Here is a 26,588-nt window from a genome sequence, read left to right on the forward strand (position 1 = left end):
CAAAACCTGAGGCTGGGATTTCCTTTCTGCCCTCTGAAACGGTGGGGTGGTCATTGGGGGGGGGGGGAAAGACCAAAGCCTCCTCCATCCTCGGTGTTCACCCCAACCCCAAAGGTGCTGAAGAGGTTGATTTTTTCTTTTTTAATTAAAAAAAATTTAATGAAAAAAAAAATTAATGAAAAAAGATTTTTAATGAAAAAAAAATTAACGAATTTTTTTTTTATTAAAAAAAAAAAAAAAGCATTTTGTGACTTTCTTGTGACATTTTGGAGGGAAGGAGAAATGGGCTGAAGCCCCAGGCACCACGGTGAGGAGCTGGTGGCCCCCGCCCCGCTGATGCTTCCCCAAACCAGGGGATAGCATCGGGATGCACTGCTAATCCCATAGGGATGGAGGTGGCCAAGGGTGTCCCAGGGTGCACAGGAGCATCATCCCGGTGTCCTGGTGGTGGCAGGATGGGGAGAGAGGATGCAGCTGGTGTGGGGATGCTGTTGACATCAGCCCCAGCCCTGCTGGCCACCAGGGTTGGGTGAAGGACTCATGAGGACACCTGGAGGGCGATGGAAATGGTCCCAGAGGAACCCGAGCAGCAGCTTGAACCCCTTTTCAGCATCTCCTCTGTCTTCCAGCCTCTGCTGCTGGAGTTGCAGCCACGCAGGAATCTCCCCACCCCCCGTGGCTCCTGTGGGGAGCATCAAGGCACCTGGAGTTTCTGGTCCCTTCCCAGCACAGGCTTTGTCTGAGCATCATCAGAATTTGCTCCCCAAAGAGAGCCAGGACTGGGGACAGGGGCTCTCTGGGGAGTCCTCGTGTGGTCAGAGCCTCTGCAGGTGGTTTGTGCCCTTGTCAGAGGATGCACCTGGGGGGGTTTTGTTCCCCCCTCCCTTTTTTCCTTGCCATCCTTGCTGTGTGCCATGGCCCCAGCATCCCTGGTCCTCACGGGGCAGTCAGGACAAACCCAGGGAGCTGCTTCCCTGCCCTGAACCCACCTTTGGCTGCCGAGACAGAGACTGTTTCATTTTTCCCCACATCAGGCAGTGGGTTTTTCTCCAACTGCAATAATTTAGGAATCACCTTCACCCTCCTGGTACTCTCCTCTCCCTGCCAGGGCAGAGCATCCCTGGATTAACCACTCTTTGCTGTCACAGTTTGCTCCACTGGCTTTCACCTTCCTTCCCCTGCCACTTCTCTACTCTCTTAGAGGTTTTCCCATCCTTCCTCCCGGCCATCCTTCAGCTCCTGTCCCAAAACTGGGGCATTTTCCCTGCTCCTCGATAAAAGGCGACTGGATCTGCTCTTCCTTTCAGCACAGGGGGAGCAGCCGAGCTCCCGGCCCTGCCTCCTGCCAGCCCCTTCCAGCCCTGCACCAACGTGCTCACATTTAAGGTGTCAGCAAACACCCAGCAGCTCCAGACTCCTGCACCCCACTTCCCCCCATCACCCCCCAGCCCTGGGGGTGCCAGTTTGGGGCAGCACCACCCTCTGGAGCTTTCAGGCTGGGTTTTGAGGGCATTCACAACATCGTGTGTGTCCCCAGGAGATGTTCAAGCCCTGGGGAAAAGGGATGAGGGATGCTGGTGAAGGATCCCTGGTCCAGCAGCATCCACCCTCTGGATCCTGGGCTGCCAGTGAGAGCCCGGGAGCAGGGGAGGTCCAGGCTGCGATTATTCAATCTGGAGCAACCCTGACCTGCTGACAAAGGCAGAGTTATTTTTAAAAAGCAACCACTCAGCAAAATTCGCCTCCGCCGCCTGTCCTGCTGCCACTGCCCGCCGCTGGGGAGAAATCCATCCCGGGAAACGCTGCTCACGGATGCCTGAAATGGAAGGGGAGGGGAAGGGATGGAGGGGGGGGGAAGGAGAGTGGTTCCTACCCTGCACCTTCCTGGCCTCTGGTGGCTTTTTGGGTTGCTGAAACCTCAGTGGAAAGCTGGGAGCATCACAACGTGCTTTCCAGCACTATTTGTACCCCCATGAGAGCTCCTGGAGGGGAGGGCACTCCATATGCCTCTCCCCATGCTTCCCCACTCCCTCCACAAGCAGCAGGATTTGTCCTGCCCGGCCCAGGAGCATTTTTTACTGCAGGAGGGTGATGGCCGAGGTGCAGGGACCGAACCAGTACAGCAGTGGGATCCCCCAGTCCTTGGGGTGGGAGGGTGGGAGCATGGGGCTCCCCATCCCTGCTCCCCTCTTCCATTCCTTCCCCCTTTCAGTCCAAACACGACTCGGGGGAGTGAGGGTTAATTCACAATTATAAGGGGGGGTGGCACAGGCTGTGCTCCCCATCCCTGCTCACCTCCGAGCCCTCCTTCCCTTTTATTGCCACCAGGTGAATTAATACCCATTTCCTGAAGCTTTTATGGTTTCCTCCCCGCTGGCTCTTACACCGGGGGGATATTGGGTTACAGCAATACCAGCAGTGGGGAACAAACCCCGGCTCTGCCTACTCCCAAATCCATCCCTGCATTTGGGGACCGTCAGCCTCCGGTCCTGCTTCCCCCAGGGATGCTGCAGGCAGCAAATCCCCTCCAAGCTGGGACAGTGGGAAACACTGAAGACTCCTTGGAACCTCTGGATGGGGGAGCAGGGCTGGCTGAGTCCCTGGGTATGGGGATTTGGGGGTCTCCCCCGGTTTCGGGGTGGTTTCGGGGTGCCTGGTTTGCTCCTGCCTCTGGCTGGCTCCGAGCTCAGGAACACCTCTCGGGCTGGTTACTGTAGAAACGAAATTAGCACGGGGAGGGAATGCAATCCCAGAGCTAATTAAGGTAATTACAGCTTCACACCAGCTGCTCACGAGGTCCAAGGACCTTCTGTAACTTGTGGAAGGGATCAGCTGCTCGGGGAGGGGGGGATTTCGAACTCCAGCTCCCGGGGACCAGGCGACATCGATGGCACTTGGGATGGGCTGTGTCACTCGCCACCGAGGGTGACACGGAGCTGGGGGGGGGGATGCATGGCCCCAGATGTGCCTTTCAGGTGTGCTGGCCCCATTGCAGCAGAGGGATCCAGGCTCGGTTTGGGGTTCGAGTTGGGTTTGGGGTCCCTGGGGAGCAGCTGGGGGGGTGCTCGGTGCTGAGGGGGGGGTCGGGGGTAGGGGAGGTGCCCCCTGAGCATCCTTCCAGCTGTTACACTTTCCAGATGTGTCACTTTGGCTTCTCAACATGTTGACCCAGCAGGGAGGGGGGGAAACCACAGCCAGGTTGGGGTCCTGCTCCATCCCACAGGGATTTGGTTGAGGGGTGCAGGATGAGTGCAGGGAGGTGGCAGGACCCAGGGCTGGTGGGTGTCAAGGGCTTTGTTTTTTGGGGGGGGGGGAAGATGTAAAAGCAAACACCTAACCCAGGGTGGGATGACCCCACTGGGACCAGTTAGGCCCTCAGGGGACAACAGGGGTGGCCGTGGGGTTCAGCATCCTGGGGTGTCCCGCAGCCTCCCATCCACGGGGCAAATGTTCCTACCTGGCCTTCCCACAAAACATGGATTTTTTGGAAGCGATTCCTGGCACCAGCCCTGGGCAGGGGAATGTGGCCAAACATGTTTGTGCTGTGGCCGAAACTGCCTGCTGGGCTTGGTTGTAACGCGGAGCCGCGGGGGCTTTGCTGCCCCGGGGAGCTGGCAGGGGAGCAGGGCTGGGGACAGAAGTGGCATGTGCCACCACGGCGGCGGTGGCAGCGTGTCCATGGAGGGTGATTCACCGCTTCCCAGCACGCTGATATTTATTGCCGTGCTTCCTTACGGGGCCGACGTGAAATGTGGTGCAGGGAGCAAGGGGGGATGGAAATAAATCCAGCGCCGGCGCAGGGGTTGGCAGCATCCCCCGTGAAACCCGATGGGTTTCCCTCCCTCCCCTATTCCTCCCCCCCCTTCGCTTTCTCTGGCTGGTGGATTTTGATGGAAGAAAATAAATGCTCGCATAAAAAAAAATAAAAAATAAAATCACTCCCTCTCTCCTGGCTTGTCCCCGTTTGCCCTGAGCTTTGGCAGCTCTGCTGGGGTGGGCTGGGACACGGTGAGAACGGGAGTGAGGAGGGAGGGGTGGTGTAGGGGGGGCACCCCCGGGGTGCTGGGCCCTAACAGGGTGATGGGCCCACACTGGGACCCCCTTCCTGCACTGGACCCCCCCCTCCTGCAGCCCATTCCTTGGGGCTTTGGAGGAAGCCAGCCAGAATGTGGAGCTGCCTGAGGACACGGGAATGAGGATGGATCCAGGGCAGGATGGATCCAGGGCAGGGTGGATCCAGGGCAGGAGGATGGATCCAGGGCAGGAGGAGGGATCCAAAGCATCAGGATGGATCCAGGGCAGGATGGATCCAGGGCAGGAGAATTGGATCCAGGGCAGGAGGAGGGATCCAAAGCATCAGGATGGATCCAGGGCAGGAGGATTGGATCCAGGGCAGGAGGATGGATCCAAAGCATCAGGATAGATCCAGGGCAGCAGGATTGGATCCAGGGCAGCAGGATGGATTTTGTACAAAGGGAAGGAGCTGAAGCCAAAGGATGGAGCTGGATCCAGCACAGAGGGCTGGGTGGGATGCAGGAGGCTGGTGGTGCTGCAGGGGGATGGAGCTGCTGCAGAGGGACGGCTCTGATGCAGATGGATGTGACTCAGAGTGCCACAAGGTTTGTGTGTCCCCTCCGGCCCTGCCATCACCACGGAGCTCGTCCCCTGTCCCCCAGCATCACGGACAAACGGGCCCATCACCTCCCCTCACCCCCTCCCACCGAACAGCCCCATCTCTGCCCACCTGTGCCTCAGTTTCCCCACGCAGCCAAGCAGCAGAGGCTGCTCCATCCCCATCCTCCTTCCTCCCTCCCCCCACTCCTTCATCACCATGGCGAGGACGGGGGCTCTGGCAGCAGAGGGGAGGGAGGGGTCGGAGCGACGCGGGGCCAGCCCGGGCCGCCCCCCCCGGGTTATTTATCATCCCCCTCCCGGTGCCGGTGTGCGGCGGCAGCTCCTGGGGATATTATTATTCCGCTGCAGGGAATCACGGCAGCGGGAGCTGGGAGGAGGGAGGGAAGCGGAGATGCTGCAGCACGGAGCCCTGCCAGCATCTCTGCTCTGCAACTCCCCTTTTCAGGGAGGAGCCCCCCAATCCCTGCCCCGGGATGGCTGCAGGGTCACACCTGACCTCGGCACCATCGCATCCCTTTGGATCCACCTGGGAAATCCGTGCCAGGGCACCCCGGAGCTCTGCTCCCCAGCCATAGGTGCTGCCACTGGCTCTGCTGCCCCTGCACCGGGTGCCCATGGGGTGTGGGGGGGGGCTCTGCAGCCCCCGCGTGGCACTGCCACACGCACACGCGTGTGCACACGGACACACAAACACGTGTGGGTGTCACTGGCACAGCAAGCCAGCAGCACCCATCATGAGGTCCAGGTGCCACCCAGGGGAGGAACCCTTGGTGCCACCCCCGTCCCCGTGTACGGGGACATCAGACGTGCCACAGCTTCACCCCCAAATCCCAGCGCTGGCAACACCCCTACATTTTCCAGACCCTAAAGCCAACTGCAGCATGTGGGAGCTGGAGAGCACCCAGTGTCTGCTTCCCCAGCACCCGGGCATCTGGAGATTTGGGCACCCAGGAGCCAGGACACCCTGGGGACAGCCACACACCCGTCCCCAGCAGCTCCAGCAGGGTGTGAAGTGCCTCCCTCCTCTTCCAGGCAGCTTCCCAATTTATTTTCTCCCCTATTAGATTCCAGCTGGCAGGACAGTGCCTATAAATATCCAGAGGGGCTCATTTCCATCCCGGTTTATTCGGGAGCAAATTCCACAGCTGCCTGGCAGACAGCTCGGCGCAGTGGCTGAGAGTCTTGCCCGAAACCAGCTGTGCCTCAGTTTCCCCATCTGCAACCCAGGCCAGAGTGGGAATGGGCTTTCCCTGGTTTTTAGATGCTCTATTCCTGGAAAGTCCAAGCTGTTATTATTGAGGTTATTTATAGCACAGCAAAGGGGTTATTAATATAATTATTTGCAGCGTGGCACCTGGTAATCACCTTGGGTTGGGATGACACCCTGGGAGCTGCTGCATGGGGACAAGCTCAGCCCCAACCTGCCTCCAGCTGGGGGGGTGGAAATCACCCCAAAATCCTGTGGGGACAAAGGGCTGTGTCCCACCATGGGCTGCCAGGGAAGAACTGGGAGCTGGGGGTTGGTTCTGGAGTCCAGCTCAGGTTTGGATGGTGACAATGAGCTGAGTCACAGCTGGGGTGCTGCTAATTAAATGTATTTCTTAATTAACAAGATCACAGAGAGGCCTACCAGCCCGGCTGGGCTTTCAATCACAGCAGACAGAGGCAGTGGCAGCCGTGGAGGCACTGAGCAGCCTGAGGTGTGATGAGTGTCCCAGTGCTCAGCTCAGCCCTGGGGCCACCTCGGCTGCTATTCCCCCACTCCCCCCCCCATACCCCGGGACCTCCCATACCCCGGGACCCCATTTCCCCACACAGCAGTGGGGTGAGGATGAGGAGGGATCACTCCTCAGCATCACCCAGCCCAGGGTGTAAGGAATGGGATGGTCTCAGCTCACTGGTTGTTGTGGGTCTGGGGTGCAGTGAGTGTGCTGGGCCACCCCCTGCTCCTGCCCCGTGACTCATGTCCCCCCCTGTCCCTCCCCACCACCTGAGCCCTGACCCAGTGGCTATTAATGTTAATAATAATTACCCCCCCGGAGTTGCTATTCCCCGACCTCAAAGCACAACCTGAAGTAACCCCCCCCCCATGGGGAAATCTCTAGGCCCCACCAGATGGGGAAACTGAGGCACGGGAACTGGGGCAGGAGCAGTGCCAGGAGCTTTCTTGTGTTCTCCTATAGGGGGTGGGAGATTGGGTGCAGCAAAACGCTGGGGAGGTACCTGGGATGGCAACCCACAGCTGGGTGAGAGCCAGTGTGGGTGGAGAAGGTTGGAAAGAAGGCTGAGGAAAAAAGAGAAGTAGTAGTAAATAATAGTAGTAATAATAATAGTAGGAGTATTAATAGTAGGAGTATTAATAGTAGGAGTAATAATAGTCATAGTAGAAATGGATAAAATAGATATAAATAAAAATAGAAACAAAAATAGACAGAATTAAATAGAAATAAAGAAAAATAAATTTAAAATTGAATTAAAAAGTTTTTTTCCCCCCCAGCCTGAGCTCTGCCTCCCAGTGCTGGATCGCTATCCCTGCGGGAAGCAGAGGAGGCGGGGGGGGGAGGTGGAGGGATGGGTTTGAGCTTTCCGGAGGGATTTGGTGTATCCTCACCAGCCTTTGGGGCTGCTTCTCCTTGGTTTTGGCAGTCTGGTCATGTCCTGCCGGGCCAGCAGCGGGACTGAGTCACGTTCCAGCGGCAGCAGTGACTCACGGCAGCCCCAGCCTCCCGGGGAACAGCCGGCACATTGCAGAGATTCCTGGATGGAGGCAGGAAAATAAAATTAAATAACAACAACCGCCGGCCACCCCACACACCGCCCCCTCCCTCCCTCTTTCCTTCCCCCCAACCTCCTGCAAAACACAGGCGCAAAACAGCGAATTCCTGCGCCACCGGGAAACACCTCCAGACAGCGGGATGCTGTGGGGCTTAATGGCACGAAACGCCCTTTGCCAGCAGCCTGCCGTGACCCCCGAAAAGGAGGGGGGCCCCCCCAAAGCACCCCTGAGCTGGGGGACACCCAAGCAGCAAGGTCTTGCTGGTGCAATGCGAAGGGAAGGGGGTGCAGCTGCTTGGGTGTTGGGGTCCCCCCCTCCTCTTGCTTTGCATTGCTCCCCGGGGGGTTCGGGGGGGATGCAGAGGTGGGGGGGGGGATACCCCAGCCCTAAGGCTGCACAATTCTGGCTGTGGGGCTTTTTTTTTCAGGGGGGGAGGAGGCATCGTAGGCATTGGGCATCAGAGATCTGCATGGAGCATCACCTCCCATCCTTATATCCCCCTACCCAGGGGTTTGTCCCCAGCCTCGGGGGTCGTGGGGGTCCCCGCAGCCCCGGTCCTGGCGGGCAGGGATGGTCCAGGGCAGGGATGCTCCAGGGATGCTCCAGGGCGGGGCTGTGTCACCTCTGCCTCCACACATCCATCACGGACCCGGGGGGGCGGAGGCTCCGCGGCCGCTGCTGCAGCTCCGGTGCTGGGGACACTGCGGCCGCGATGCCCCCCGGCCCTGGGGACACAGCACAGACCCTGGAGGGGGGTGGGGGGTGAGGGGGGTACTCATCCGAGAGGGGATGGAGCTGGGAATTCAGCTATGGAGCTTGGCAGCTCCTATGGAACAAGACCCCCCACCCAAATGCAGGGGGCTGGCCCCTATGCAGCCCAGCTCCTCCAGCACCCAACTTCAGGCATTATAGAGCAAGAGCAGCCCCTGTAGAGCAGGGAGACCCCCTCCTTACAGAGCAGAGTGCAGCCCCTATAGGGACCTGCAAGAGAACAGACCCAATAGAGCAGACCCTATAGAGGAGGACAGTCTGAGCACCCCAGATAGAGCCTGGCCCTATAGTGAGGGACTCTCTGTTGAGAACCCCCTGTAGAGTGGGAAAGCCCACCCTGTTCAGAACCCCCCTATAGACCCTGTCCCTATAGAGCAAGAGCCCCCAGCACACAGAGCAGCTCCCAGGGCTGAGGGGGAGCAGGGGCTGTGGGGTTTTATAGGGCCCATATGGTCCTGATCCCACCCCACACTTGGGAGCCACATGAAGGATTGGGCCCTGCGACCTTCTGAGCCCCTTCCCAGGGGGTAAAGGGGGGGTTGCAGCTTATACACCCCAGCAGTGGGGCACAGGGGGGACCAGAGTGCACCCCCACATCTCTGCCTCCCCACCAGCCACCTCCTCCCATGACCCCCCCCCCCGTATCCCCCTTCCCAGGGTGGGTTAGGGTGCAGTATCCAGGAATTTGGGATGATGAGGGGGGGGTGGTGTCACAAAACCTTTGCAGAGCAGCAGCTGCACGGGGCCCCGTGTCCCTTGGCCATGGGCTGAGTTTTCTGAATGGGGGTGGCCCGGCCCCCAGCGTGGCTCTGGGTTTAGGAGGTGTTTCAGTCAGTGCTTACAAGAAAAGGCTGCGGGGAGGGCCCGGGGAAGGGGGGGGGATTCCAGTAAATGGCCTGGTTGCCTTCCTCATTCTCCAGAACAGGAAACTCTGAGGCTTCTCCACCGGGTTTCACTTTCTGGGTGGGGGTGTGAGAGGCCAACCTGCTCCACTTGACCATTGCTGTGAGGCAGCCAAGGGGCTGAAAAAAGAAAAAAAGAATAAAATAAAACCCCTTCATCAGTGCAATGGCAGAGATGGGGTGCAAAAGCCTAATTTTTAAGTTTTGTTTTATTTTTTTTAAATGGGTAGCAGAGCTGGGGAATGACAACCCCCCCTGGGATCTCCCACCAGCCTGTTCCAAGGATGCTCAGTGGGGCAGCTGAGTGATGCCACCTTCCAGCTCAGCCACCCCTGGGGACATCATGATGCTGAGGTGCTGGCACTGCCCCACGCCACTGCCCCATCACCTCTCTCCCCCTGCAGCATCCCCGAGGGTGGCTGGGGACGGGGTGGCAGGAGTTGGTATAAATAGCAGCCAGGTGCCCTCTGCCCCGGGAGCAATTTCTTCTGGGTGGGTAAACAGGAAATCTATTCTTAGGCCCATTCACCAGCCGCCTGCTCACTGCTTGTTTTGCTCCTCAGTGACACAGGGGTGACACCGAGGAGGAAAGCCACCACGCAGAACTTTCCAGCCCCATGGGTTTCCCTTTGCTCACTCTTTCCCCTGCGTTGCTCCCCTGTTTTTCCAGGGGCTCTGGAGTTTCCTTGCCATCAGAGGTGCTGGTGGGGGAGGTGAGGGGGGGTTTGGGGTGTCTCTGGAAAGCCCCAGGGTTGTTTGCTGCTGGGTGGCACCCCGAGGGACAACTGCTCTGGCAGAGGTCTCCTACTCCCTGACACCTGTGCTCAGCTCTGGGGAGGCCACAGCTTGAGACCTGTGTCCAGTTCTGGGCCCCTCAGCTCAGGAAGGAGATTGAGGTGCTGGAGCAGGTCCAGAGAAGAGCAAGGAGGCTGTGAAGGGATCCAGCAGAATTCCTGTGAGGAAGGGCTGAGGGAGCTGGGGGTGTTGAGGCTGGAGAAGAGGAGGCTCAGGGGAGACCTCATCACTCTCTGCAACTCCCTGAAAGGAGGTTGGAGCCAGGGGGGGTTGGGCTCTTTTCCCAGGCAACTCTCAGCAAGACAAGAGGGCAGGGTCTCAAGTTGTGCCAGGGGAGGTTTAGGTTGGAGATGGGAAAGAATTTCTTTCTGGAGAGGGTGATCAGGCATTGGAATGGGCTGCCCAGGGAAGTAGTGGATTCTCCGTGTCTGGAGATCTTTCCAAAGAGCCTGGATGTGGCACTGAGTGCCATGGGCTGGGAACCACGGGGGGAGTGGATCAAGGGTTGGACTTGATGAGCTCTGAGGTCCCTTCCAACCCAGTCAATTCCATGATTCTATGACCTCTCACCTGCTTCCCTGATGGTATCTCTGAAGCTGAAGGAGAAAACCACCTTTTTTTTTCCCTTTTCCTGGGATGAAGCTGAGTAGATTGAGGAAGATGCTCACAGCTTTTCCCCTTGAAGCCCCCCCCCAGAGTGGGTGGTTCATCTTTGCTTCCCATCCTTTCCCTGACTGCAGGTCTGGCTCCAACTCCCCTTCCTGCTCTCCATGGATCTGTTCAGCCCACGACACCCCTGGGCTCCTGGGCTGGAGCTGCTCCTTGATCCAAGTGCAGGCAGCAGTCCCTGGGAATAGTGGGATCCTTCATCCCACTTCAGCCCTGGCAGCTTCCACCTGGGCATCATTTTTGGGAAGCCAAGGAGGATACAGAGGAAAAACTTACATGTGGGGTGCTGGTTTTTCTGATGCTGAGGAGGGAAATTCCTTCCTGTCTCCCCAGCTTTGCTGCCCCCCACCAACACCAGCAGCATCACCTGTGTGGATCCAGTCCCAGAGCATCTCCCCCCTGCTAGGAAATGGGTCACCAAGAGAGGTACCAGGGTGGAAGGTGCTTGTGGGCTGCAGGGATGGGGTGCAGGGAAGGTCTGGATGGGCTGGCTCAGTGATGGGGCTGGGGGTGTCTGTGGTTAAGGGGTACCCCCCACCACGGGACTGCAGCAGGAAGGGGACATCCTAAAATCCAGCAGAAGGGTCCCTGAGCTGGGACTCTGCAGGATTTCAGATCGGGGCTGTTACAGATCAGGGGCCCCACTGAGGATCCCAAGGGGCGCTCTGGAAAACACACCTCCCCCCCCAAAAAAAAAACCCAAAACAAAAAAACCCAAAAAAACCCCAAACAACAAAACAGGCTCTTGGACGACACCCGGGGGTTGCAGGCAGGATTTATCCCAGCAATTCCAATTCCACAGATGCTTTAGGAAAACCGGGACATCCCCCCCAGCCCTTGCACCGCCCTCCGCAGGGGCCAGGCTGGGAGGAAGGCTGAGGGATTGCTGCCCTCGGGCGGCAGCCGGGCTCAGCTGCAGGGGGACAGCTCCCCAAAAACCCCGGGGCTCTCCCTCCACCTCCATCCATCCTCTCCATCCAGTGCAGAGAGCCAGGAGGGAAGGGGGAGGGATGGAAGGATGACCCCAACTTATCCATGGGGCAGCAAAGGGCCTTTTTTTTTTTTTTTTTTAATGAAAAACCGAATTGCAGAGAAGTCAGGGATCTACCGGTGGTGAGAAGGGGGGAGGTCAGACTCACCCAGGAGGTGGCCAAGGTCTCATTCTGCTTCGGTGCTGGAGTCCCCATCTTCATCCTCCCCTGGGTCCCTCATCCAGCGCTGCTTCAGCTCCAGGGTGTCAGCCAGGAGGGTGCAAACCTGCTGGGACTGGGACAACTGGGAGTCACCTTGGATCAGGATCCTCACCTGGTTACCCAGCAGTGGGATGGGGGGTAGGCTTGGATGTCCTAAAAGGGAATAAAGGGATAAAAAGGGAAATTACTAAATCTATACAAATATACAGGAAAATTGATCCCAGGTTCCTCCTCCCTTCCCCCCAATAACTCTCACGTCACCCCCGAGGCTGCAGGGCAGCCCTGGGAAAGTCCAGGCTGGAATCCTGGGGTCAGGAGCAGTTGGGAGCTGGAGGTAGGAACACGCAGATCCAGGCTGGGATGGATCAGGAGCACAGGCAGAGGAAGGGATGGAATCCTCCCAGGATGCTGAAGTAAACAGGGAAGGGGTGAAGGAAGGGAAGCAGGAAGGGGTTTGACCCTTGTGATCCCTCCGATTTATCCTGAGGATGAGGTGTATGGGATGGAATCCTCTGTTTGGGCAATTCTGGTCATTTATCTTGTCTGTTCCTCCCCAAAGGAGGGTTCCAGGTGGGACCTCTTTACTCCTTTTCTCCTTCTGGAGGGCAAAATGTTCCTCAGAGCTGAGCAGTGTGCTTGGTTCTGCTGTAACTATAACCATGGAGTGGGATCAGTCCCAGAAGCAGACACTGCCTGAGAAACTGGCCGTTCATTTCAGCAAGTGCAGCTCCTGACAAGAAACTTGGCTAAAAGCAAAATTCCAGGACAGAAAATCACCTTTATCCTGGCCCAAACCAGGACAATCCCTACGGATCCCACTGAGACCCAGCCCCACTCCTCCCAGTGCTCCCAGTCACTGCTTGTCCTGCCCTGGAAGAGCACAGTTCTGATGCTCACCCCACACACGGATATTCCTGTCCCTGAAGTGCAGCCCTGACCATGTCACAGCCCTATCCCTGTCACAGCTCTTTCCCATGTCACAGCCCTGTCAGTGTCACAGCCCTGCCCATGTCCCAGCCCTGTCCATGTCTCTGCCCATGTCCCAGCTCTGTCCATGTCCCAGCTCTGTCCATGTCACAGCTCTGTCCATGTCACAGTGGAACGATGTCACAGTGTCCCAGCCCTGCCCGTGTCCCAGCTCTGTCCATGTTTCTGTCCATGTCACAGTCCTGCCCATGTCACAGTGTCACAGCCCTGTCCCATGTCCCAGTTCTGTCCATGTTTCTGCCCATGTCCCAGCTCTGTCCCATGTCCCAGCTTTGCCCATGTCTATGTCCCATGTCACAGTCCTGCCCATGTCACTGTCACAGCTCTGTCCGTGTCTGTCCATTTCCCAGCCCTGTCCATGTCTCTGTCCCATGTCATAGCCCTGTCCATGTCACAATGTCACACCTCTCTCCATGTTTCTGTCCATGTCCCAGCCCTGTCCCATGTCCCAGACTTGTCCTTGTCTCTGTCCATGTCCCGGTGTCCCAGACCTGTCCCATGTCACAGCTCTGTCCATGTCACAGCCCTGTCCATGTCTCTGTCTCTGTCCATGTCCCTGTCCCATGTCCCAGCCCTGTCCCCGTGTCCCAGCCCTGTCCCTGTCTCTGTCCATGTCCCGGTGTCCCAGCCCTGTCCCTGTCCCCGTGTCCGTGTCCCTGTCTCTGTCCCTGTCCCATGTCCCAGCCCTGTCCCTGTCTCTGTCCATGTCCCCGTGTCCCAGCCCTGTCCCTGTCCCCGTGTCCCTGTCCCTGTCTCTGTCCCTGTCCCATGTCCCAGCCCTGTCCCATTTCCCAGCCCTGTCCCTGTCTCTGTCCCTGTCCCATGTCCCAGCCCTGTCCCTGTCCCCGTGTCCCTGTCCCAGCCCTGTCCCTGTCCCATGTCCCAGCCCTGTCCCTTTCTGTCCCCTCACACCTCAGCAGTGTTGTCACCGCCGCTCCCCCCCGTTCCTCCCGCAATGGTCCCGCCTCACTCCCCCCCCCGCCATCCCTCAGTGGTTGCTCCCTGCGCGGTGACGCAGCCTCCGTGAGGGGGGAGAGGGGGGGGGTGTGTTTGGGAGGTGTGCGCATGCGCAGTGCCGCTGCGGGGGGCGATGGCGGCGCCGCTGCCCCCGGTATCGCGGGCGCCCCCTGGTGGTACCGGGGGGGGCAGAGCGGCCCCGGGACGGGGGGACACGGCCCCGGGACGGGGACACACGGCCCCGGGACGGGGGGACACGGCTCGGTCCGAGGGTGCGGAGGGGCTGTTCGTGGTGCTGGGTGCGGGGCTCGCCGCCGCCAGCCACCCGCTGCTCTACGTCAAGCTGCTGGTCCAGGTTCGGAGGGGTTTTGGGGGGGGGGGGAAATCGGGGGATCGGGACCTCGGTATAACGGGGAGGAGAGCGGCAGACACCCCCCTATAGAGTGCGTGTATAGGGTGTAAACAGCTCCCCCCCCCTCTTATAACGGGGGACGCAATGGGGATATTGTGTAATAGGGGGTACCTATAGAGTGGGGGTGAACCTATGGAATGGGGGGAAACCTACAGAATGGGGGGCACCTATAGAGTGGGAGGGAACCTATAGAGTGGGGGAGAACCTATAGAATGGGGGGAACTTATGGAGTTGTGGGGAGGAACCTATGGAGTGAGGGGGAACCTATGGAATGGGGGGCACCTATAGAGTTATGGGGAACCTATGGAGAGGGGGGGAACCTATAGAATGGGGGGAACTTATGGAGTGGGGGGGGATCTATAGAGTGGGGGGCATCTATAGAGTGGGGGGAACCTATGGAATGGGGGGGACCTATAGAGTTATGGGGAACCTATGGAGTGGGGGGGGAACCTATGGAGTGAGGGGCATCCTATAGAGTGGAGGGCACCTCTAGAATCGGGGGGGGGGCACCTGTATCAGGAGGCAATGAGGACTCCCCTGCAACAGGAGTGCCCCATATGGGGGGGTTGAGCCCCCCCTGTGCCATGGGGGTCCCCGTGTAACTGGGAGGAGGATGGGGAAGCCTCTGGAGGAGGAGGATGGGGGTACCTGTGCCCCCCCTCATGTAACAGTGAATAGGAAACCCTATATAATGGTGGGATGGGGAGCCCTATAGAAGGGGGACTCCTTGCTCTATCGGATCCCCTCTTAGGGCAGGGCATGAGGACACCTTAGAGAGCAAAACCCCCTATAAAATCGGGGGGGGGGGAGTGAGGGTTCCCTCTGCTATGGGGGCTCCTAGAAGGGGGGGAATGGGAAAGCTCTGATAATGGGTACCCTGAGGACCCCTCTGTGATAGGGACCCCTGTAACAGGGGGTGTTGAGGACCCCTGTCCCCAAGGGACCACATATGGTCCTGTGTCGTGGGACTGTCATGTCTGAGGGTGACAGGATGGGGGGGACAGGGCCCCTCAGCACCTGATGGGTGCCAGGATTGAGGCTGGGAACAGCAGGACAGGGGCAGGAACCTCCTCACCAGGTGTCTCTTAGCAGGTTGGGCACGAGCCACTACCTCCAACTGTGGGGAGAAACGTGCTGGGAAGGAAGGTCCTGTACCTGCCTGGCTTCTTCACCTATGGTAAGCAAACATCCCCCCCCCTTGCCAGCACCATCCTGCCCCAAAACAGGGCTGGGATCAACCAAGTCGACCTCCAGCAGCATCTCTGCATCCCTTTGGGATCATCCCAATGAGACACAGAACACTACAACTGGTTGTAAAGCCATCAGATGTACCCACCTGTTGTTAGGAACAAGGAGGGGGTGTCCCTGGTGCTGGGTCCTCTTCCTGTGTCAGGTTGCTCTGGGTTTACACCATAGCAGAGGAGCTGGTGGAGTTTTGGGTGGCTGGTGGAAGGTTTTGTTTATTAGAGGTAACAAAACACCTTTTTTTGTCCTCCAAAAGAGCCCTTGCAATAACCTGTCCCCCTGGCCTGCTCATCTGTGTTGTAGATAGAGCCCTAAAGAGCCAAAAACAGGGAGAAAAGGGAAAGTAATGTGTTTAAAGAGCAAAAGCAAAGCATTATTTTTCTTTTTTTGCAAGTGGAGCTGCACAGGAGAGGCAGGTGAATCCCCTGTGGGGAAGGGGAGCAGAGTCCTGGAATAGGACCAGTCCCAAAATGGACAAGCAGTAACCCACAGATTGGGGGAATTGTACAGGAATTGTACAAATCCATCCTGGGGACCCCCAGGGCTGGAAAATGCTCTGGTGCTGCCCTTGGGAAGATGCAGTTTCCAAATAAATGTCCAGAGTTGGGTGGTGGAGATGTGCAGAGCATTCCTGGCTTCCTGTGGTCCCCACGAGCACATGGTGGGTTGTATCCCACCTTATTCTGTCAGGGAGAAATTGGATCTGTTGACTCTTCTTTTTTGCCAGGGAGAAGGTGGTGGGGCAGGAGCTTGTGACATCCATCCCAAATCCCATCCCTTGGGGCAGAGGGAGGAGGTGACACCACTCAGCACATCCCTCTCCACCCTGGTTCAAGTCCTGCTGTGTTTGGGCTGAGCAAAACAAACAAAAAAATGAGAAATAGCCTGAAATCCTGGAGCTATCCTTCCAGCTACAGCAGGGAATACTTAGGGATTCTCTGCATCAGAGATGCAATTTCTTTTAAACTGTTAAAATAAATCACCTTCGAGTGGGGCTGCAGAGCAGCTGCCATGCTGAGCTCCAGCCTGGTTTTAGCCAAACTCTGGAGGTGTTTGGGGACTCTCCACGAGCTGCCTGGTTCCCCACTGACAGCAGCCTGGTGTTTTCTTACCCAGCCAGACACATTGTGGAAGTGGATGGGAAGAGAGGCCTCTTCCGTGGGCTTACTCCTCGCCTCATCTCAAGCACTTTATCAACCATCACCAGGGGGAGTGTGAAGAAGGTAAAAGTCTCCTTCTCTCTCCATAAATCAGCTCTCTGGTGCTACTGCAGCAGGGTCTGCACGTGCCTGCACATGGAGGATTCAAGCACCCATCCCTCTCCATCGGGCTCTAAGGGCTTGGCACAGTCCTCCAGGACACGAGGAGAGCAGTGCCCATATCCCTAATATTATTTTCCAGACAGTTTGAGTTTAATTCAAACCACCACTTACCTTTTTTGAGCTGTTTTGTGACCTCTCTCTTCCCGTTTTACTTTCCATCCTTCCTTTTCCTCTGTTCCTCCTTGCCTGGTTTTCTTCTCCCACCTAGAACACAACTGCCTGTGGTTTCCTCCTGGCCTCAGGGCTTTGTGGCTCAGCATCTCCATGGGGTTTAATCTTGTGTCTTCCCTCCCCACTCAGGCCTTTCCACTGGAGGACATGGAGCACGTTTCCAACAAGGATGATGTGAAGACTTCCCTTAGGAAAGTGGTGAAAGAGGTGAGGAGTGGTTGTTGCAGTTAATGAGTGCACTGGGGGTGTTCCTGGAGAGCTGGGGAAGCTTCAGCTGTGGGCTGGGGTGAAATCACTCAGGGAGAAACTGGATGAAAAGGCCACACAGTATTTTGTGTCCAGCTATGAAGCATTTTGTAGGAGGAAAGGTTCACCACAAGCAAAAGTTTTCAAGAGTGGGAGTTGAGGTGGGTTTCAGTACAGAGAGGGGAAGGGTCCTGCAGTGCAGCTCTTCCTACAGGAGGTTTTATTTTCTCTCCTCCCCAGACCTCTCACGAGATGATGATGCAATGTGTGTCCCGAGTTGTCTCCCACCCACTGCACGGTGAGTCCTGGCCCTCTGCAGACTGAGGATTGTCCCCAAACCCTGCTGGTTCCACGTGCTTGTCAGAAATGGCTTCGTACGAGACTGCAGAGGAGATTCGGGGTTGCTTAGGGAGGTCCTTGGTTTGGCCTTCGGGGACTAACCCAGCCAAGCAGGGAGGGGCTCTCTTCCCACTCATCCAAGAGCTTGTCCTAGAGATCCCATTCGGGTTTAGACCCCCAAATCCTTCCCAACACTTCCAACCTTGGGGAGAGCTCTGGTTTCTGATGAGTCTTACGCTGACCAAGGAGGAGCTGGAGGTGACGCGAGTCGATGGCAGGGAGGGTCAGCAAGGTCAGGTTGTGTTTTCCTTGCCATCCATCACAACCCAAACTGCTTTGCTGCTTTGTCAGCCTTTTCTTTCTTTCCTCCTAGTGATCTCTATGCGCTGCATGGTCCAGTTCGTGGGCCGGGAAGTCAAATACAGGTGAGTGGCTGGGGCTCTGGAGGGGTTGGGCACAGAGAAACATGAGTCTGAGAATCACCTGTGCCAGATGCTCCCATCCCGTGGGGGATGTGACAACCCAGGAGGTTTGGGAGACTGAAAAGTGAATTGGAGTCATAGTTAGAGGGTGGTTGAGTGGGGATTGAAGGGACAGGGGAAGGTTGAGCTCTGTCCCCAGCATGCCTGTGTGTCCACCTTGCACCCATGGGGGTTTTGGTGCCTGTAACACACCTTGCTGGTCACACAGTGAGTCTCCTGCCTGTTTTCTTCAGGTTAATAGAAAGGGAAGTCAGCAGAGAAGCAGAGTAGGTGGGACTGCAGCCCTGCTAGTCTGCAAGGTTTTTCCAAGCCTGTTTCAGTAATACCTGCCTCTCTGCAGGGCAATAACTACACGTGCAGCCACCTGAAAGCAGGCAGCTAAGCTGTGACTGCCAGCTTGAGTTCCCAGAGACAGGACAGGGATCTCAGGTTAAAAATCAGCCCAACCAAAGCATATGATGTGTCCACTCACCCAAAGCCAAGCAGAGCAAAGCTGTGTGGGACAGAGACAGAGCAACCTCTGCACACTTACAGCTCTTCTCCTCTCTTGGCAGCGGCGTGTTCAGCGCCATCGGCAGAATACTGAAGGAAGAAGGGATCCTGGGGTTCTTTGTGTACGTGAGTTATTGTTTAAATACTTCATCTCCTAGTCTGAAGGCACCAATTGCTCTGCCAACCTCAGAGTCGTGCTGGACTCCCCACAACTGACCCCTTGTCTGACCACAGAACTCCTCCATCACTCCTGTGAGCCCAGGAGAAACCTGTGCTGTTGACAGTGCTCCAGTTTGACCATTACATTTGCCCCAGATTTTCCCTTCAGCACCCAGAGAAAACCCTGCTTTTTTTTTTCCTTACCTTTTTCCCTTGGCACTTCTTGGTGTTTCAGTGAAGAGCAATTTAAAGCATTTGTTTGTGCAACAAACAGGCACCCAGATCAAGTGGAACAATGAGATCCCTCATTGAAATAAAAGCCAGGGCTGGATGAGCAGCACGTTCCTCTGCAGAGCACTGTGGATGCTTGTAATGAGCAGGTGGTTTGTGCCCAGCTCAGCAGCAGCATTGCCTGAACCAGAAGGAGCTGAAAGTCTCTTCCAGCCACTTAGGAAACAAGGTGAATTGATGGCAGTGTTGAAGTGGAAGTCTAGCAGACACTTTTTTTTTTTTTTTTGCTTAAACCCTTAATTCATGCTTCTTGCCTTTTTTTTTTTTCCACATCTATATCAAAGCAGAACCTCCTGCTGCCTCTGCTCCCGGTGGGGAGGTAACTCACTTTCTTCTGTCAATAATAGTAAAGGCAGCTCTGAAATTTCAAGAGGATTATTCAGGCCTGATGCCTTTGGCTCTGCAGTCACAAAACTCGGGCCTCCAGCTGCCACACGAATGCCTCGGGAAGAGGTGACCAATGCAGGGGTCTCACCCTCTCCTTCCTCGTGGGGAAAGGGCCAGGGGTCTGCAGAGACCCTGTTAATTGTTACTGCAGCTTCCTTTTGCTGCCCACAACTTCTCTACTGAGCTGTGTAGCCCCAGATCTCCTCCATTAAACACAGGTCCCTTGGGGATGTCCTCTGGGTGTGGGACACAGCCGGAGCGTGCTGCTGGGCAGTCCTGCCTCTCCTCTACCTCCTGAGGAAATAATGTGAAAGTAGCTGCTGCATTCCCTTCCTCCACGTAAAATAAACACTGTTGGTAGACTAATTAAATTTAATAGTTCACAGGAAAGGCTTTAACATGACCCAAAATGTCTCAGGAGGGCTCTGAAGTTATACGTGCTCTACAGTCCCACTAGGAAATCACAGTGCCCTGAAGGGGAATGCAAACTGCTCCTGTAGGACCACAGTGCTGCTGTGCTGCTCCCAGCCCTCCTGATGCACTCCAAACACATCCAGCCCCTTAAAATCCTCACGATGCACTTATTTATCACAGCCTTGTAACCTCTGCACAGCAACAAACACTCACTCTGGGTGTGTGCCTGGCTGAAGATAAAGACTTCTCAGGGATGGACACATTCCCTTTGTATCTGCAGTAACCTGCTGCTCAGGTCAGAAGGATGTTCCTGGGGCTCTTGAGACTGCTGCTGTCACCTCAGAGGTGGTTTGTCCCAGCTCCCCAGCACTGTTTTGTTTTTTTTTCTTCTGGGTCACATCACTGTACATCACAGGCTTCACCATCTGCCTGCTGCTGTTTCAGCTATTAATGACTTGTTGTCTTTAAATATTCATAGTTTGGATCTTGGAAACCTCACCAGGTGGAGCACAAATGAATTTGGGTTCTTCAGTCCTTTCTGCAGCTCTCTCAGATCACTGGTCTCCAGTCATCCCATAAACATGGGCCCAACATCCATAATTACAGGAGAGGGTTGGGATCCTTTTTATAAATGGAACAAACCAAGATCCAGTTCTCTGTCAGAAGATGGGTGAAGTTTTACTTAGATGGCTGCCCTGGCCCAGTCCTGGCCCCTCCTTTTGTTCCTGGACTTTATTAAGCCCCTGTTGTATCTGCAGCAGCTCAGGAGTCTGCTTCACACTTGACTTTGGCTTAGAGAAAGGATTTTTTTTCCAACAGCTGAATGCTGAATACAAAGCAGACCATCTCTTTGGGACCACAGAGCTTTGATTTCTTTGTCCTGTCCCTTGCCCTCACGTATCACATCTTTTAAGCCAGCAGATCTTCTGTTGAAGGCTTCTGCTGTGCCAAGCCCCTGAGACCCTGGCTCTTTCCAGCCCAGCAAACACTTGTGTAGCTCTCAGCAGGCTCATTTTCATCAGAACTGTCTGAACACATCTGCTGGTGAAACAGGCAGGTTTAACACACACCTGGGTCCTTTTGCAGTGGAATGACTGCACCATGAAAGCAGGGACCCCCAGAACTGGTGAAACAGATGCTGCTGAGGCCCTGACAAAGTGGAAGACTCCTCCAAAATCTTTTGTTAGTGTTTTAGTGCCATTAGCTGTAGAATCTGGGGGTGCTCATGCTGCTGGGAATTAATTAGAGGTGTAAGTCAAAGGAGACTCACCCTGTGTCCCTGTGCTCCTTGGTGGCAGCAGGGATTGGGGAAATCAGAGAGGCTGGAGGGCTCCCCCCAGTTAATCCCACTTTGCAGTAAAGCAGGTCTTGTAGGAACATCACCCCCCCATTTTAATTTCTAAAAGGAAGAAGATTCCCCAAAGAGATGAACTTCTGTCTTATTCTGCATCCCAAAGAGCATCTGCAAAGGGAGCTTAACAGAACCCATCTTTCTCTGCATCTTGCCTGGGTTTCAGGACAGAGTTTGGGCCAAGAAGGGATTTGGGGTAGAAAAAGAGGACTTGGCCAAGTTGTGCCCAAGCAACAGATTCCAGACCATCCTACTCCACTCCAGACCATCCCCCAGCTGGCAGCACCTGTTTCAAGGCCAGGAGAACTCTTCCCTGACTTCCCTGAAACTTCCCATTTCCCTTCAGTTCCTCCCAAAAGAAAGATGCATTCTTGGGGAATGCTGGTGGAGGGAGGGAGACAGCACTGGGACCCCCTGTGCACCTCACATCCCTCTTTTTGCTGTTTCAGTGGTTTAATCCCTCACATCCTGGGAGATGTCATCTTCCTCTGGTGCTGCAACCTCCTGGCTCACTTCATCAACACCTACGCAGTGGATGACAACGTGAGTGGAAGTGCCTGCTGGAGGCTTTTGAGGGGGGGAACCTGTACCAAGTACCTGCAGTTGTGAGGAGATAGTGGGAGGTTAATGGCTGATTTCATACAAACAGACACTGGGCTTTGGGTAAAACCCCAAAGTGGGAAAGATTCCACGTCTGTGTTTCAGTACAGTTTAGGGGATCAGGTCTGGTAGAAAACGTCCTCCCTGATTCCTCCTGGGATGCAGTGTAGTGACTGTTGCTTTTTGCCTTCTTCCCCTGCTCCACACCCATTGTCTCAGCCTCAGAGGGATGGTGTGTAGTGACAGCGACAGCTTGGTGTCTCCCAACTCTTCCACAACCCCCTTGGTTTCTCTTTCCAGTTCAGCCAAGCATCGGTGATCCGCAGCTACACGAAATTCGTGATGGGGGTAAGTAGGCAACTGTCACCTCATTTCTTGCTTTCCTGTCATCTGTGGGGTGAGAGCTGATGGTTTGGGGGAAAGAGCTGGTCTGTACTTTATATCCACACTGAGGAGAACTTTGCTAACACACAGAAGCTGGAACCAGCTTCTCTGACCTGAGGAACATGAGCGAGGCTGCGGGTTTTCTGTGCTTTCAGATCGCTGTGAGCATGCTGACCTACCCCTTCCTTCTCGTGGGAGATCTCATGGCAGTGAACAACTGTGGGTATGTCCATCACACTGAGATCTGAGGCTTTCCCTTCCTTTCTTCCAGCCCCTCGTTGCCTGAATCCTCTGCTAACGATCGTAAAGCTTTCATACAGGACCATAAACCGTGTGGCACCTCACAAAGTCGGCTCATTTCCTGTCCCAGGTTGCTTATAAAGTTCAGAGGGCACAGACAAGAGCCGTATAAAAACACAGAGAAATAGGAAGAGTTGTGGTGGTGTGGTCTGATCTGCAGTAGAACAGAGGCAGAAGGGATCCAAGGGACTGTGCTGGCTCTGAGGAGTGGCACAAGAGAGAGCAAAGCTCTTAATGCAGTGCTGGGTGCAGGCAGGAGCAGGACCGAGCTTGTTCTCCCAATCCCACTGTTGCAAGAAATCCTCTGCACTTGTGCAATGGGAAGGGGACAGGATCCAAGCTGTTGGTATAACATCTCTGTATCTGCTCCCTCTTGAAGGTGCAGGCACAGTGTGTAGTCCTGGACTCCTAATGTATCCAGGTAACACTCCTTGTTTGTACACTCCGGGAGTAATTAAATTACATGAGCTGTTGCATTCTAAATAACGAGCCAGTCATTTGGCCTTCAGCCCAGTGCAGACACTGGTTCTGTATCCTCACTTGCACTTGTTGCTGCTCTTGTGTTACCTCTGTCTGGCTGATGTGACATCTGCACAGCCCATCTCAGCTCCTCCTCACTGTCACACAGGTTGCGTGCTGGGCTCCCTCCCTACGCTCCCGTGTTTGCATCCTGGATCCATTGCTGGAGGTACCTGAGTGCTCAGGTGAGGGAGTGGGGTACCCACGGGGCTTTGGGCTTCCTCTTCTCCTTCCTCAAGTCTCCAGCTCTGCCCGAAGTCCCTGTGCTGCATCCTTGATGTGCTCTGTAACCTCCTTTCCATCCCTCCAGTTCTGGCACTGGTACCAAACCGGGCGGTACTGGGCTGCCCGTTCCATGCCTCGAGCTTGCTGCCTGCAAACTTCTGGCACAGGCATTGCCCACAGCAAAGCAAGGTGGCTCTGCCCCTCTCCATCATTCATCCCTGGGCAAAATGCCCATCCCCAGTGCTCACAGGGCTTGGAACCTCCTCTGTGACACAGCCCTCGTAGCGCTGTGGTGGGCACAAGTTTGTCCCCTCTAAACTGGCTGCTGCCCTCACCCTCTGCTCTCTCCTCCTCAGGGGCAGCTTTTCCGTGGCTCCAGCCTGCTCTTCCGTAGGGCACCCATGCCAGCTGCCTGCTTCCCCATCGACTGACTCCTCAGCAGGGAGAGGTGATGAACTTGGACTCCTCATGAAACCCCAAGCTTGTTTCAATAGATTTATATTTTTTCTTTTCAATCCAAAGTCCATGGTGTCAGGACAAGACACCTCTCCAGCAAGGCCAGCAGCAAGTTGGTGTCTGGAGATCTGACTTCAGGCTCCAGCTGGACCAAAGCCCCATCCTCAACTGATATGTGTAGCAGAGAGAGCAGGAGGGAGTTGTCCTTTTCTATTTGGTCCAAACTGCAGCTCTGGAGTGACTGGGGAAGTCTGGGAAACCAGAAAATTCCCAGGTACCAAATGATGGTGCAGGGACAAAAGACTGCTTCATTCTGCCTGAGCTGGGGAGCAGCAAGAGATCCAAGGTGACCTTGCTGGGAAAGGTTACCCCAACTGACCAGCCTCCCATCTTATCTCTTCTGGAGACAGCAAATATCTGTGTGGCAGGTAGCTCATCCTGAGTGAGATCAACCCTGCAACCCATATTTAAGGTTTTGAGGGTACTTGAGCACTAGGGAGCACACCATAGGCATCAAAGAGAAGTTCAGGTGTCAAGCAGAATGGTCCCAAAGAGACACAGCACAGATCCAGGGCAGTGGTGGGACTTGGACATGGAGAGAGTGCTTGGGGATGGATGTGAGCTGCACGTGGAAATGGTTTTTTTTGCAGCAGGATGAGCTGTATTTAGGATACACCCAACAGCTGCTGGGTGCAGGCTGGGCCAGCAGGCTGTGCACATTGCTCAGGGGCCAGCACAGGTTAGGGGTTGAGCTGCTGGAGAGCAGCTGGAGGGAGAAGGACCTGAGAGTCCTGGTGGAGAACAAATTCACTGTGAGCCAGCAACGTGCCCTTATGGCCAAGAAGGCCACTGGCATCCTGAGGTGCATCAAGAAGAAGGTGGCCAGCAGGTCAAGGGAGGATCTCCCCCTCTTCTCTGCCCTGGTGAGGTCAGGTCTGGAAAGCTGTGGCCAGTTCTGGCCCCCCCAGTACAAGACAGACAAGGAGCTACTGGAGAGAGTCCAGCCAAGGGCTACAAAGATGCTGAGGGGATAGGAGCATCTCTGATGGGGAAAAGCTGAGAGACCTGGGGCTGTTCAGCCTGGGGAAGAGAAGACTTGAGAGGGGATCTTATCAGAGCTCATAAACACCTACAGGGCAGGTATCAGGAGAATGGGGCCAGACACTTCTCAGTGGTGCTCAGTGAGAGGACAAGGGGCAACAGGCACAAACTTGAACATAGGAGCTTCCATCTAAACCTGAGGAGGAACTTCGTTACTTTGAGGGTGACAGAACACTGGCACAGTGTACCCAGGGAGCTGCTGGAGCCTCCTTCTCTACAAACACTCAAAACCCACCTGGGTGCCATCCTGTGCAACCTGCTCTGGGTGAACAGCTTGAGCAGGGGACTTGGACTGGGTGATCCCCAGAGGTCCCTTCCAACCCTGACCATGCTGTGATCCTGTGAGTTGGGTCCTGGGCTGGACCAGCTGACAGGACCACGATCCCCAGGCTCCTGCTTTGTGTTGGACACAGCCACGTCTTGCAGCTTGCTCACAGCTCCACACTGAAGGGTTGAGGGCAGGAGGGGCACTTGGTCTGTTACTGTCTGGAGTGAAAGAATAAACCTTAAGCTGGCCAAAGGCTTGCAAGGTGTCAGGGTCAAGGGCTCCTCAGGCACGTGCCAGCATGGCTGAGCCTCGTGAGCAGAGCTCAGCAGTGGCTGCAGGGCAGGATTTATCCTCAGCTCCCCAGACATAAGGTTTTTTTGCACCAGTCTGTGCTGTTGCAGCAGCCAGGCAGAATTCCCCCTTCCAAAGCAGTCTTTTTTTGCACAGAGCTGTTGCTGCACTCCCTGGAAAGAGTTTTTGGGGTCCTTGAGCAGGTTCCCATGTGCTGCTGTGGCAGCAGTTGGGGTCACATCTCACCCTGGTCTTCTGGGGACCCCAGCCTGCCATCGCATGGGTTTTCCTCCATCAAACAGGTTTGATCCACACCTCCCAGCCAGGACCTGTGGGACAGCACCAGTCCACACTGGGACCAACAATCCTCACCCAGCTCCCTTTGGTGTCATCAAGTTGGTCCTTTCTGTCCTCCCTCCCCTACAGTTTATGTTCCAGTAACAGCTTCAATAATGCATGGCCCTGTTCCCTAACACCAGAGATTATTTCAAAGAGGATTTAACCCTGCTCCAAAATACAGCTATGAAACAGCAGCTCTTGAGTGTTTCTTTTGTTAGAAAGCATTCGTTTGCCATGAGGAGCTCCCTCACTCAGGGAAGGCCTCTGGTTAAGACAGGCAATTCCTTTGGTTTCTTCCCCAAAGCCAGGGCTAAACCAGCTGTTGTCAGATCCCCTCTGATCTCAGCTCCCATAGAAGGTTGGGCAGGTTTAGGCTGAGCAAACTGGGAGCACCTGGAGGGAGGGTGGAGGCAGCAGTGGAGACTTGAGACAACATACAGGAAAGTTGATGTTGAAATTATCCTGAGCAGTTCTAGAAGAGATGATGGAGACTTTGCTGCTGTCAGGCCTGCTCTGAGGCCATCAGCTGTGCTCAGCCACTCCATCCTCTGCACAGCTCACAGTGTCCTTGTCCATTGGCTTTTTATCACATTATCTGCTTTCCTGCCTGCCCCAGCACTGGGCAGCAGTCTCTCAGCTCACACAACACCTGCTCAGGAACCTTTACTCTCAAAATTAAGGCCCCCTTTGGCTGGTCACAATGCTGTGAAACCCCTTAACACCCCTGGCTGCAACCACTGCAATAAAAAGCACTATTTCCTTTCCTTTGAGCAATTCACCTTAGGAATTTACCTAAAGCTGCACCACAGCAAGCATCCTGCCAACAATTTCTCTCCAGTTCAAAGTTCTCCCTGTGAACTTTGCTGGAAACTCACCATTTGAATGGAGCTTTTTGGGCCATTTAAATGAAAACCAGGTTTCAAAGCTTTTGGTGCATTGCTTCACCTTGAAGCAGGGGTTGCCATTCATGGGATGATTAAATAGCTCTTTACCTCCAATTTGTAACTGGTTCTCCTCGTCCCATGCTTCACTGGAGGTGCCACATCAAAGAGAGTCTGCAGCAAGAACAAGGCGAGGAAAGAATCCAGACCCTGCCTGGGCACCCTCCA

At 55.5% G+C, this 26,588-nt stretch overlaps 2 protein-coding genes across 9 annotated transcripts; one reads left to right on the forward strand and one right to left on the reverse strand.

Annotated features, from left to right (window-relative positions):
• Positions 1 to 261: 261 nt before the first annotated feature.
• On the reverse strand, positions 262 to 12,025 carry LOC115599715. Of its 8 annotated transcripts, none has more exons than XR_003988580.1 (6): positions 11,688 to 11,875; positions 9,025 to 9,204; positions 7,247 to 7,392; positions 6,859 to 6,919; positions 6,001 to 6,216; positions 5,867 to 5,907 (listed from the first exon to the last, which is right to left on the reverse strand). XR_003988580.1 is itself a non-coding variant. In XM_030465535.1 (6 exons), exons 2-6 carry the CDS (start codon positions 11,739 to 11,741, stop codon positions 6,082 to 6,084), a joined length of 579 nt encoding a protein of 192 aa, XP_030321395.1. In that variant the 5' UTR covers positions 11,742 to 11,894; positions 11,998 to 12,025; the 3' UTR covers positions 5,935 to 6,081. The 8 variants fall into 8 exon arrangements, 3 of the variants coding, with proteins under 3 accessions (XP_030321396.1, XP_030321395.1, XP_030321394.1); XR_003988578.1 differs by having other exon boundaries at positions 6,001 to 6,219; XM_030465535.1 differs by lacking the exon at positions 5,867 to 5,907 and adding an exon at positions 11,998 to 12,025 and having other exon boundaries at positions 5,935 to 6,219; positions 11,688 to 11,894.
• Positions 12,026 to 13,781: 1,756 nt separating this feature from the next.
• MTCH1 (mitochondrial carrier 1) lies at positions 13,782 to 25,673 on the forward strand. Its single transcript, XM_030465459.1, has 12 exons — positions 13,782 to 14,040; positions 15,190 to 15,274; positions 16,459 to 16,565; positions 16,965 to 17,042; positions 17,322 to 17,379; positions 17,794 to 17,845; positions 18,457 to 18,516; positions 21,446 to 21,539; positions 21,897 to 21,944; positions 22,136 to 22,203; positions 22,909 to 22,984; positions 23,381 to 25,673. Exons 1-12 carry the CDS (start codon positions 13,819 to 13,821, stop codon positions 23,453 to 23,455), a joined length of 1,023 nt encoding a protein of 340 aa, XP_030321319.1. The 5' UTR covers positions 13,782 to 13,818; the 3' UTR covers positions 23,456 to 25,673.
• Positions 25,674 to 26,588: the final 915 nt, after the last annotated feature.

Source organism: Calypte anna, chromosome 26 (assembly GCF_003957555.1).
Source record: "Calypte anna isolate BGI_N300 chromosome 26, bCalAnn1_v1.p, whole genome shotgun sequence".
Classification (NCBI taxonomy): domain Eukaryota; kingdom Metazoa; phylum Chordata; class Aves; order Apodiformes; family Trochilidae; genus Calypte; species Calypte anna.